This window comes from Oncorhynchus gorbuscha, linkage group LG16, assembly GCF_021184085.1.
Source record: "Oncorhynchus gorbuscha isolate QuinsamMale2020 ecotype Even-year linkage group LG16, OgorEven_v1.0, whole genome shotgun sequence".
Taxonomy (NCBI): domain Eukaryota; kingdom Metazoa; phylum Chordata; class Actinopteri; order Salmoniformes; family Salmonidae; genus Oncorhynchus; species Oncorhynchus gorbuscha.
This window is the reverse complement of record NC_060188.1, coordinates 66,309,673-66,322,774: the sequence shown is the minus strand read 5'-3', so window position 1 is coordinate 66,322,774 and position 13,102 is coordinate 66,309,673. Positions and strand designations below refer to the sequence as shown.

General features: G+C 42.0%; 1 protein-coding gene across 1 annotated transcript; it reads left to right on the top strand.

Moving 5' to 3' along the window:
* Window positions 1-233: 233 nt before the first annotated feature.
* Window positions 234-13,052, top strand: LOC123999789 (gamma-sarcoglycan-like). The gene is made up of 8 exons (XM_046305812.1): window positions 234-275; window positions 2,053-2,238; window positions 2,662-2,763; window positions 3,772-3,862; window positions 10,853-10,972; window positions 11,171-11,243; window positions 12,273-12,396; window positions 12,618-13,052. The coding sequence occupies exons 1-8, from the start codon at window positions 234-236 to the stop codon at window positions 12,789-12,791; spliced, it is 912 nt and encodes a 303-aa protein (XP_046161768.1). The 3' UTR covers window positions 12,792-13,052.
* The last annotated feature ends 50 nt before the right edge of the window (window positions 13,053-13,102 follow it).

Here is a 13,102-nt window from a genome sequence, read left to right as displayed (position 1 = left end):
GAGTGGAGTTCCAGTCCAGAGATGTTGAGTTGACAGGGTCGGGGGTCTTTTTTATATCCAAATATCTAAAGCTGTGGCACCGTCACACCTTTAAGAATTTGCGACAATCTGAGTTTCAGGATTGGCGCTATCGCAACAAGGTAATATTGGTGTAGGTATCAGACAATCACTCATTTTAAACGACTTTCTTTGTCATGAATATTTGGTTTTACGCCTGTAAATCCAACACCAACATGCCAGAGACGAGTTTTCTAGTCGTGCAGTCTGTCAAGTCGGTAAGACATTGAGGTATTTTTTTGTTTACAATGAGGAGGATTTGAATAGAGCATGCACTGACCGACAGACAGAATAGCATGCGGAAAGGAAACGTGATGACTCGTGTTCATTCGTACAGTTTAGGATATGTTCGTTCACAGCATCTCCACTTTGAGCGAACATTTAGGTACAATCCTTCTCTAGTGTGAAATTATGAATGAGTGAATTATAAAAAATGATGATATTATAAAACCTGTCCTTGGTGCTGATTGTTTGTCAACAGCACGTTTTAATGAATAATATCAACATGCATAATGCATCATATGCAATAATTATTAATATTATTACAAAAATCTATAGGTAATTCTGAAATAATATCAGCAACCCTTCAGCAGAATGCTGTACTGAAAACATCTTAATTTTCTAATGAGACTGAGAATCACTTGAAATATTGTATATTTTATGTCTCTTTTATCTCGTATACCTGACTGGTTTTTTTTTCTGCTATTCTGCAAAAAAGTTTGACAGAGAATAATGACATGGTTTTTCACCTCCAATGGATACCCATAGGTAGCCCATAACTTAGGCTGAACAAAGAGAATGGAGAAGTGAGGCAGGCAGCGAAACGTGGGTACCTAATATAATGCAGGAGAGCAAGCCAAAGTCCTCATGCGGAGGGATGCTAAGCATCACTCAGTCAGTGCCGATTCGGAGCGTGATTCATGGCATCTTGCTGGTAAATGCCAGGTCCATGGGTCTGAGCTCCATACAAAAGTCCCATTGCCTCTGCAAAGGAGGGAAACTTTCTCTCTGAGACTTTGGTAAGTGATGCTTATTGTCATTGATTTGTCTGTCATTGGTTAAGCTAGTAGTCTGAAGATTCTGCCCTATTGTTTATCATGTTGCATCTTGCATGTCATATGAATTAAAGTTATTTTTAAGTAGCATATGTTATTTCAAGATGAGAACCATTTTTATCGCTATGGTATAAAAATGTGTAATACATCCACTTAACATGAGTCGGTGGATTAACATAAAAACCAGCAATCGCTTAAAGTTATGTTATGGAAGATTAATTTTTGACCATCACACCACTTATTCCCATAGATTGTTCCCGTTTCAGTGGGGGAATACTGAACAGCTCATTAGGATGCTTTGAACAGGAACTGAACTGACATGTAATTACTGGGGAGATTTAGCAGAGTTGTTCCTGTTTTTCTTTTTAAGGGGTTCTTCACAACAAAATCTCATTAGTGTTCAGTGCTGTTCATCCTTTTGGAGGCAAAGTTATTTCCATCTCATCTTGTTCCCATCAGTTATTTAAAGCATGCAATGTATAGATTGAGAAATGTGCAGTTCACAAATACATTTGGGATTTTGGGTCTCATATCCACTCTAAAAATCATTTCATCATACTGAAGAGATGCCAGAAATTAAAAACTTCTAAACATCCAAGATTCAAATTGACTGAACTTCTGCTCAAAAGGACAATTTCACTCTCACCACGTTTGAAGCATTCGGTTTTCTGATTAGTTTCTAAACAAGGTACTGTATAATGATTGTTTATCTAAATAAAGTAATGCAACAGCAGATTACATGACTTCAATGCAATGTGGTCACACATATAGCAGCACATTATTGCATCTTTACTTCAAACTTGTATGACTTGTACACATAACATGTTGTATGAACATTTTTAATTGTGATGCTCCATGTTTATGCTATGTTCCCCAAGGTTGTAGGTAGCCTATTCTGCAACAGTGCTATAACTGTCCTTCTCAGCTGATGGTTTTGCAGCAATACCCCCCACCAGCAGAGGGTGCTGAAGGCCCGGATACAGAGGAGCAGAATGATGATCACAGGCTGGGGGTCGAAGGCTGGAGGAAGCGCTGCCTCTGTCTGCTGGTGCTTCTCCTGCTCTCCACCCTGCTGGTCAACATTGCCCTGACAATCTGGATCCTCAGGGTCACCTGTCTCAACACAGTGAGTGCATTCCAACAGTATTTCTCTTCTCGCCTGCTATGAGGTTCCCTCTGACAATTTTGAGTAGGTGGCCAGGAGAAGGATGCATGAAATCAAATTAAATACTTTTGAGACTCACAAGGAGTACATGCTCAGTCTAGTTTGCTCAGTTCAGGATTTATCAGTGGCAGTTGCTTATTACTAGACATCCTGGATGAGATAGCCTATCTTGAAATGGGTTTTATCTATAATAAAACAGGGAAGTCATTTATACACCTTTGTCTAGTTAAAGACCATCAAGGCATGTCGGCAGCCTCACAAAACACTTCAGAGGTACGGTAAGATAACTTGACCTCTTCTGGAGGAGAATATCAGCATATTACAAGAGCAAGAATGGCAAAACAGAGTTTGTATTAAAAGTTGATTTCCTCCTGACTGTTTCAGGAAGGAATGGGGCAGCTGAGAATAACATCAGATCGGGTGAGGCTTGATGGAGTGTCCGAGTTCCTCTTCTCTCTCTACGCCCAAGAGATACAGTCCAAACAGGTAAACTAATTCAAGTTCTTTACATTGAACATTTACATATCTTCCTGTTTCCCCTCAATGTTCTGGCTAACTCAGTGCTAACTCCACTTATACTGAATGAAGTGTCTGACCATGAGTTGAGGACCAATGAAATCATATTCCCTTGCAAAGATTGCATCATCATCCCTTTCACCATGGATTAAATATTTTATTCATCAAATGTTTTTGTGTAAAAAGATAGTAACATAGGTATTTCAATCACATTTATTAATGACGGGATGCATTTCAAACTTCATCCACAGTAAAAGTTTTGTATGACATTTTATTAAATTATTTTATTGATAGGAGAGGTGGGAGGTGGTTGTGCATTGATAAGCACACCAAAGCCAGCATTAACAATACGTTATACAATAAAGACGGCAGTTCAACAAGCCTATTTCACACCGTAGCCTGCTTGATTGGCAAGATAACTTTTATAATTTTGATTTTGCCACAAATTAAAACGTGGAACTGACTCGCCCATGGATTGACGTTTCAGCATTGACTCAATGAAGAGTTTGGTGTTTGACTAGCTAGTTAAAGCCAATTCATGCTTGATCCGAAAATGTGGTCGGAGGCGCAATTGCGGAGCGGTCAGAGGTATGCAGAGGCCAAATTGAGCTTCATACTGCATTGGCATGCGGCGCACACATTTTGTAACAATGCGGGAGACTCTGTATAGCCACGCATTGACATGATTGGTTGACGGTAGGTGGGGCTGAAGGTCCTGTATAAATACAAATCCACATTCTTGACAACATCCTTCACAACAGTTCTGCGCTGCTCTGCGAAGAGCAACACATATGAATGCCCTGCCTTCTGCAGAGAGAACAGGCCGTATCATCGTAAATGAATGAAGCATGAGCTGGAATGTGAAGCTAACTGAAGCTGGCTCGTTTTAGAAAACCCTGAGTAGATTTAGATTTAATTGTAGTATACCCCTCTGATCAGAGGGACACTGCACTCAAACACTGTTCTCTTGCTTCACAGGACACCTCCCTTCTTATCCACTCTGAGTCCCAGAATGTCACGCTTCAAGCCTACAATGGAAAAGGAGGTGTGTTAGGTAGCCTTAACCTGGGTAAGAGTCCATCTTTGCTAGCTACAAGAATGTGATATATAGTGCTATTATGACTCAAAACATGCTTCTAAAGGAATCAAATTCAAAACTAGTATTTTTAAAACACACTTTTGATGTTTAATAGATGACTGTATAATGAACTCATGCTGATGTATCTATTAGTTTCTCTGTGGCACTGATAAGATGCAGACCTACTGGGCTAAATAGATTTATGAGAAATGGAGATGTCAAAAAAGCTAGGTGCAACTCTGAATAATCAGAAAGGATGGCTTTAATGTATTCAAATCAAAATGCCATAGATGGGATGCCTCCACATGAGACCTGAAATATATTATTCTCAGTTTATGGGCTCATATATATATATATATATATATATATATGATTAATACTTTAGATCCCTACATTTGATGGCTAATATAAATAGCCTGTGAGTATTTATCAAAGTAGATGTCCATGCCCCTGCTGAAATCTAATTAGCATAATACCCCCCCCCCCCCCAAAAAAAGAAAACAATCTGTCAGTTTAAGCTAGAGATATGTTTTTTTGCATTGGGTGCATCTCAGTCCACCGCATTCACCGATGTCGCACTTCTGCACCTGCGGTGAAAGGTGACAGAGCTAGAGCGTTGTTTGTCAGACCATGAGACATCCCAGAAATCGGTCTTCTCACAAAATAGTCTGTAGCGTCCGCAAACTATTATGACCCCTCTATGGAAAGATGCTCTACGACCCCCACAAGCATCTTGTGACTCGTCTGAAGTTGGTACAGCCGATCTGCCAACTTCTGTCTGTAGCATCCAAACAGTTCGGGGTACACGGTAATGCCTCTCACGAACACATACATGTCAGTTGTGGGGCCTGTGGGTGTCCTAGAGCAACACAAGACTCGTCTGAAGGTCCGCCGTCAACCATTTGAAAACATTTATGGAAGTACAGTATATATGGAGACTGTTTAGTGCCAAAAATAAGGGGTTAAATACAAGTCAAAAAATAAAGATTCCTGATCTTACTTATACACTACATGACCAAAAGTATGTGGACAGCTGCTCGTTAAACATCTCATTCCAAAATCATGGGCATTAATATGAAGTTGGTCCCCCCTTTGCTGCTAGAACTGCCTCCAATATTCTGTGAAGGCTTTCCACTAGATGTTGGAACATTGCTGCGGGGACTTGCTTCCATTCAGCCACAAGAGCATTAGTGAGGTCGGGCACGGATGTTGGGCGATTAGGCCTGGCTCGCAGTCAGCGTTCCAATTCATCCCAAAGGTATTCGATAGGGTTGAGGTCAGGGCTCTGTGCATGCCAGTCAAGTCCTTCATCACCGATCTCTGTATCGCTTCGTGCACGGGGCAGTGTCATGCTGAAACAGGAAAGGGTCTTCTCAAAACTGTTGCCACAAAGTTGGAAGCACAGAATCATCTTGATTGTAATGTATGCTGTAGCGTTAAGTTGGCACTATGCAGTCGGGCAGGTAGCCAGACAGTGAAGTGTGATTCACTGCTCCAGAGTCCAATGGTGGAGCGCTTTACACCACTCCAGCTGATGATTGGCATTGCGCATGGTGATCTTAGGCTTGTGTGCGGCTGCTCGGCCATGGAAAACCATTTAATGAAGCTCCCGACGAACGGTTCTTGTGCTGGTGTTGCTCCCAGAGACAGTTTGAACTGGGTAGTGAGTGTTGCAACCATTTTTAGGACAGACCATTTTTACGTGCTACAGTGAGGGGAAAAAAGTATTTGATCCTCTGCTGATTTTGTACGTTTTTCCACTGACAAAGAAATTATCCGTCTGTAATTTTAATGGTAGGTTTATTTGAACAGTGAGAGACAGAATAACAACAACAAAATCCAGAAAAACACATGTCAACAATGTTATTAATTGGTTTGCATTTTAATGAGGGAATAAGTATTTGACCCCTCTGTCAGAAAGATTTCTGGCTCCCAGGTGTCTTTTATACAGGTAACGAGCTGAGATTAGGAGCACACTCTTAAAGGGAGTGCTCCTAATCTCAGTTTGTTACCTGTATAAAAGACACCTGTCCACAGAAGCAATCAATCAATCAGATTCCAAACTCTCCACCATGGCCAAGACCAAAGAGCTCTCCAAGGATGTCAGGGACAAGATTGTAGACCTACACAAAGGCTGGAATGGGCTACAAGACCATCACCAAGCAGCTTGGTGAAAAGGTGACAACAGTTGGTGCGATTATTTGCAAATGGAAGAAACACAAAATAACTGTCAATCTCCCTTGGCCTGGGGCTCCATGCAAGATCTCACCTCGTGGAGTTGCAATGATCATGAGAACGGTCAGGAATCAGTCAAGAACCACACGGGAGGATCTTGTCAATGATCTCAAGGCAGCTAGGACCATAGTCACTAAGAAAACAATTGGTAACACACTACGCCATGAAGGACTGAAATCCTACAGTGCCCGCAAGTTCCCCCTACTCAAGAAAGCACATATACATCTGTCTGAAGTTTGCCAATGAACATCTGAATGATTCAGAGGACAACTGGGTGAAAGTGTTGTGGTCAGATGAGACCAAAATTGAGCTCTTTGGCATCAACTCAACTCGCTGTGTTTGGAGGAGGAGGAATGCTGCCTATGACCCCAAGAACACCATCCTCACCGTCAAACATGGAGGTGGAAACATTATGCTTTGGGGGTGTTTTTCTGCTAAGGGGACAGGACAACTTCGGCCCATCAAAGGGACGATGGAAGGGGCCATGTACCGTCAAATGTTGGGTGAGAACCTCCTTCCCTTAGCCAGGGCATTGAAAATGGGTCATGGATGGGTATTCCAGCATGGCAATGACCCAAAACACACAGCCAATGAAACAAAGGAGTGGCTCAAGAAGAAGCACATTAAGGTCCTGGAGTGGCCTAGCCAGTCTCCAGACCTTAATCCCATAGAAAATCTGTGGCGGGAGCTTAAGGTTCGAGTTGCCAAACGTCAGCCTCGAAACCTTAATGACATGGAGAAGATCTGCAAAGAGGAGTGGGACCAAATCCCTCCTGAGATGTGTGCAAACCTGGTGGCCAACTACAAGAAACGTCTGACCTTTGTGATTGCCAACAAGGGTTTTGCCACCAAGTACTAAGTCATGTTTTGCAGAGGGGTCAAATATGTATTTCCCTCATTAAAATGCAAATAAATTTATAACATTTTTGACATGCGTTTTTCTGGATTTTGTTGTTGTTATTCTGTCTCTCACTGTTCAAATAAACCTACCATTAAAATTATAGACGGATCATTTCTTTGTCAGTGGGCAAACGTACAAAATCAGCAGGGGATCAAATACTTTTTTCCCTCACTGTATGTGCTTCAGCACTCGGCCGTCTCGTTCTTTGAGTTGGTGTGGCACAATCTGTTGGTCCTTGTGGAAAATATTGTATTTAATATGTTTTAGGCTATGACCCAGATGCAGACAATGTCGAATTAACAATGGTTTAATAATCCAACAGGGGTAGGCAAAAGACAGGTCAAGGCAGGCAGGGGTCAATAAACCAGAGGTGGGGCAACGGTACTGGATGGCAGGCAGGCTCAAGAAGAGTGGTCAGGCAGGCGGGCTCAGAGCAGGACAGGCAAGGGTCAAAACCAAGAGAGCGAGAAAAAGGGAGACTGGGAAAAGCAGGAGCTGAGACAATTGTTAGTCGATTTGACAAACAAGACGAACTGGCAACAGACCAACAGAGAACACAGGTATAAATACACAGGGGATAATGGGGAAAATGGGTGACAGCTGAAGGGGGGTGGAGACAATCACAAAGACAGGTGAAACAGATAAGGGTGTGACGGGTTATAATATAATGAGGGTGAGAGCGGATATCAACATGAATTATCTCCCAACTTAATGTATTCATGCTCAATGCTCTTTAAAATGTCTGTGTCCTCTCCATGTACAACAGTTGAAGTCACAGGTTTACATACGCCTCTTACGGCAGATGAGTGAGGAGGTGTGGAGTCAGGCGCAGAGAGCAAAAGATGTGGGAAAAAACACGCTTTAATGTCCCGGATAAATAACATAAACAAAAGTAGGAAAACAAATGAATAGAAATATAAACGGACAGCGTGAAACCCAAAATACAAACAAAATACACTCAAACAAAAGAACAGACGAACAAGCCTGCACGAAACAGAAGCGGGCTGAACAAACTATATATAACCCTACCCTAACAACCAAACAAGAAACAGGTGCTACCAATCAGACAAAACCAAAGGAACACAGAACAACGGATCGGTGATAGCTAGTAGACCGGCGACGGCGACCGCTGAGCGCCACCCGAACAAGAAGGGGAGTCACCTTCGGTAATATTCGTGACAACGCCTTAGCCAAATACATGTAAACTCAGTTTTTCACAATTCCTGACATTTAATCCTAGTAAAAATTCCCTTTTTTTATTTTTTTTATTTTCCCCTTTTTCTCCCCAATTTCGTGGTATCCAATTGTTGTAGTAGCTACTATCTTGTCTCATCACTACAACTCCCGTACGGGCTCGGGAGAGACGAAGGTTCAAAGTCATGCGTCCTCCGATACACAACCCAACCAGCCGTACTGCTTCTTAACACAGCGCACATCCAACCCGGAAGCCAGCCGCACCTGGCAACCTTTGTTAGCGCGCACTGCGCCCGGCCCGCCACAGGGGTCGCTGGTGCGCGATGAGACAAGGACATCCCTACCGACCAAGCCCTCCCTAATCCGGACGACGCTAGGCCAATTGTGCGTCGCCCCGGCCGGTTACGACAGAGCCTGGGCACGAACCCAGGGACTCTAATGGCACAGCTGGCGCTGCAGTACAGCGCCCTTAACCACTGTGCCACCCGGGAGGCCAAAATTCCCTTTCTTAGGTCAGTTAGGATCACCACTTTATTTTAAGAATGTGAAATGTCAGAAAATAGTAGAGAGAACGATTTATTTCAACTTTTATTTCTTTCATCACATTCCCAGTGGGTCAGAAGTTAACATACACTCAGTCAGTATTTGGGAGCATTGCCTTTAAGTTGTTTAACTTGGGTCAAACGTTTCGGGTAGCCTTCCACAAGCTTCCCACAATAAGTTGGGTGAATTTTGGCCCATTCCTCCTGGTGTAATGGAGTCAGGTTTGTAGGCCTCCTTGCTTGCACACACCTTTTCAGTTCTGCCTACACATTTTCTATAGGATTGAGGTCAGGGCTTTGTGATGGCGCCTCCAATACCTTGACTTTGTTGTCCTTAAGCCATTTTGCCACAACTTTGGAAGCTTAGGGTCATTGTCCATTTGGAAGACGCATTTGCCACCAACCTTTAACTTCCTGACTGATGTCTTGAGATGATGCATCAATATATCTACATAATTTCCCTTCCTCACAATGCCATCTATTTTGTGAAGTGCACCAGCCCCTCCTGCAGCAAAGCACCCCCACAACATGATGCTTCCACCCCAGTGCTTCACGGTTGGGATGTTGTTCTTCGGCTTGCAAGCCTCCCCTTTTTCCTCCAAACATAACGATGGTCATTATGGCCAAACAGTTATAATTTTGTTTCATCAGGCCAGAGGACATTTCTCCAAAAAGTACGATCTTTGTCCCCATGTGCAATTGCAAACCGTAGTCTGGCTTTTTTATCGCGGTTTTGGGGCAGTGGCTTCTTCCTTGCTGAGCGACCTTTCAGGTTATGTCGATATAGGACTCGTTTTACTGTGGATATAGATATTTTTGTACCCGTTTCCTCCAGCATCTTTATAAGGTCCTTTGCTGTTGTTCTGGAATTGATTTGCACTTTTCGCACCAAAATACGTTCTGTCACGCCCTGACCTTCGAGATCCTTCTATTCTCTATGTTTGTTTGGTCAGGGTGTGACTCTGGTGGGAAAGTCTATGCTTTCTGGTTCTTTGTTTTTGGCCGGGTATGATTCTCAATCAGGGACAGCTGTCTATTGTTGTCTCTGATTGGGAATCATACTTAGGCAGCCTTTTTTCCTTTTCTCATTTGTGGGTTGTTGTCTTTGTTTGTGGCATGTATAGCATAACAGAGCTCCACGTTCATTTTGTTGGCGACATTTAAAATAAAAGAATGTACGCTTACTACCCTTTACCTTGGTCTGGTCATTTCCTTGAAGACGATCGTGACACGATCTCCTTCCTGAGTGGTATGACGGCTGCATTGTCCCATGGTGTTTATACTTGTGTACTATTGTTTGTACAGATGAACGTGGTACCTTCAGGAGTTTGGAAATTGCTCCCAAGGATGAACCAGACTTGCGGTCTACAATTTGTTTTCTGAGGTCTTGGCTGATTTTCTTTTGATTTTCCCATGATGTCAAGCAAAGAGGCACTGAGTTTGAAGGTAGGCCTTGAAATACATCCACAGGTACACATCCAATTGACTCAAATGATGTCAATTTGCCTATCAGAAGCTTCTAAAGCCATGACATCATTTTCTGGAATGTTCCAAGCTGTTTAAAGGCACAGTCAACTTAGTGTATGTAAACTTCTCACCCACTGGAATTGTGATACAGTGAAATAATCTGTCTGTAAACAATTGTTGGAAAAATGACTTGTGTCATGCACAAAGTAGATGTCCTAACCGACTTGCCAAAACTATAGTTTGTTAACAAGTCATTTCTGGAGTGGTTGAAAAACAAGTTTTAATGACTCCAACCTAAGTGTATGTAAACTTGAGTAAAATATAAATGTGTTTATGGTAATGACCCTCATTAGGCAACTCAATGGATCCCATTTATGAAGCACCTTTCATTTCAGAATCTAAGCGTTTTTAAATATTGGGGTTAACTCACATCTCCCACTACCTACTCTATGTGTACGTGGAGATAGCAAATAGCTTTTCTGCTGAATCAAAACACTCTCCACACACAGTTATTGCTGTGTGGGTAGATGTGTTTGTAACATTTGAACTCAACCCACTGTGTGCATCCATTTACTTAAGTGTTAATTAAATGCCTACTGTGTTTTAATCACTTTGGTAATATAATTTATTATTTGTATTTAGGTCCACAATCCATGGAAAGCGTAGGACAACATTTTGAGGTGATGACAAGCACTGGGAAATTGTTATTTTCTGCTGGTACAGAACAGGTAGTTGTTGGAGCGGATAAGCTAACCATTACAGGTATGTGGGCATTTCACACTATTCAGAGAGACAGTCCAACTTTGTTTAATCATGAAACATCCTTTGTTAGTTTTGTCTGATATACTGTAACTGTCCAGGGATATGGTAATACATACAATATCTGCATACTGATTCACATGATGTTATTATAAGAATATAATCTAAACTGGGCAGTGCTCCTACATTTGTGTTCTACAGGTTCTGATGGTGCTCAGTGTGAACATTCCATAGAGACATCCCTGGTAAGGGCAGAGCATTCCATGGACTTGAGGTAACTTTAAAATGTTGACACCTAATGGCAGTTTTTATCTGATCATAGGGGAGAGAAGCCTTTGCTTTTCTTCTATTGTTAAATTAGAATTTTGATCATTTTGTCTCCATTTCCTGTGACAGAAATAATCCCACCTTGGGTAAACAACATAACGATTAAACATAATTTGTTGTCTTACAGTCACCATATGTATCACACAGCAGGGCAACATTTCCCAGACATCTTCTCTCTTCAATATAAATGTCCCATCAACAGCAGTGTCCGCAGTGGTGGAGTGCAGGCTGCAGCACAGACGTAACAGGCACAACAGTCCCCTGCTCTGGGGTTAGGAGCAGCGTGTGTTTCCTGTGCCGTTGTTATCTCCCCCGCCATCTTGGTTTCCCCAGTGTGTGGCCCTCAGAATGCACAGCGCTCTGCTCACTCTCTCTCCCTCAGCATACAAAGTGTCCTACCTTAGCGAATCGTAATCCTAATGCCACACACTCCATGTACTGCCAGTGGGTGGGAGTAGAGACCTCCTCTTTTGTGTACATGAGTGGGCAGACCTATAAATTGGGACTTATGTATTTAGGGGCTTTACTGTCGATGTAAAGAGATGCTTTTGTGGAAATATGTCAATCCAATTTACATGTTTAATTAAGATAAGAGGTGTTAAGCTAATTTCTGATTTGGACGGATCAAGGGGTCTCATAGCAACAGCTTGGAGATGGTGTGCATAAATATTCATGTCATTGGCTCATATTGCTCGGTGAAAACCCCCAGTGAATTTGTCCACAGTTCTTTCAGTCTCTGCCGATTTCCAACAAATTAAATTCAAATATGTTCTGTATTCGAATTGATAACATGACTAAATGCATTTGAATGTAGACTGAATAAATGTGCTAAACTGGTAATGTGTGGATTTTCTGCCACCTATAGGCTTAATTCAAGTCCAATTCAGCCTTCTAAGTGTAAAGCATGCACCATTTGTGTCCATTCTCTTATTATCTAATATTCTTTACCGTATACTCTGGCTTTCTGTGTGTTCAGGCTAGAGGCCCCCACCCGGTCCCTCCACCTGGATGCTCCAAAGGGAGTCCACATCAAAGCAGTGTCCGGCAGCGGCCAGGCCGTGTCCAGCATGGACATCTCTCTACTCTCTATGGACGGAGTGGTAAGAAGAGGCACCACTAAATCTAGGCTAGCACTCATGGCAACACTTTTTACTTCAGTGTCCTGATTACAATACTTAATTCATTTGCATTGGAATAAGGACACTGTCATGTTTCCAAATATATTTCTTATTTTTAGCAAAAACTAAATGTATGTCTTATGGTTCATGTGCTCAAACAAATAATGAATATAGCATCATATTATTTTCCTCTCTTTCTGCAGTTGATTCTGGATGCTGAGAGGGTGCAGCTGCCCAGGTTACCTCTGAGTGGAGAAGGAGAGAAAGGGAGTCCTGGGGAGCAGTTGTATGAAGTGTGTGTGTGTCCTGATGGAAGACTGTACCTGTCCAAAGCTGGTCACACCTCCACCTGCCATGACAACAGTCACAATTGTTAAAAGACCACACTCTATTTATTATCTTGAGATTTTGTATTTACCTGGGATCATCTTTATACATACATCATCATCATTGTGCAGTCAGTCGTGTCTTGCCTGAAAATTATGCAAAGTGCATATTAGAAAAATATGAAAGTTCAGAAAACTTTTAATAAAACAACATTTGTATATTTTAATCGTTTTTTTCACAGCTTCATATCTAAAAGATGTACATGCAAGGTGTGCTACTCTAGTGGCACCAACTATGTTACCTGTTTTGTCTGGGAATAGTTTCATTAATTATATTTGTGGATATTTTCATCCCTTTCACA

What these genes read in the sequence shown, in the direction of transcription:
- LOC123999789 (XM_046305812.1), top strand. Translation starts at nt 234, where the DNA reads ATGCCAGAGACGAGTTTTCTAGTCGTGCAGTCTGTCAAGTCG. An exon ending in GGGTCACCTGTCTCAACACA is followed by an intron (nt 2,239 to 2,661) that starts GTGAGTGCATTC and finishes TGACTGTTTCAG; the next exon opens with GAAGGAATGGGGCAGCTGAG. An exon ending in TACTCTCTATGGACGGAGTG is followed by an intron (nt 12,397 to 12,617) that starts GTAAGAAGAGGC and finishes CTCTTTCTGCAG; the next exon opens with TTGATTCTGGATGCTGAGAG.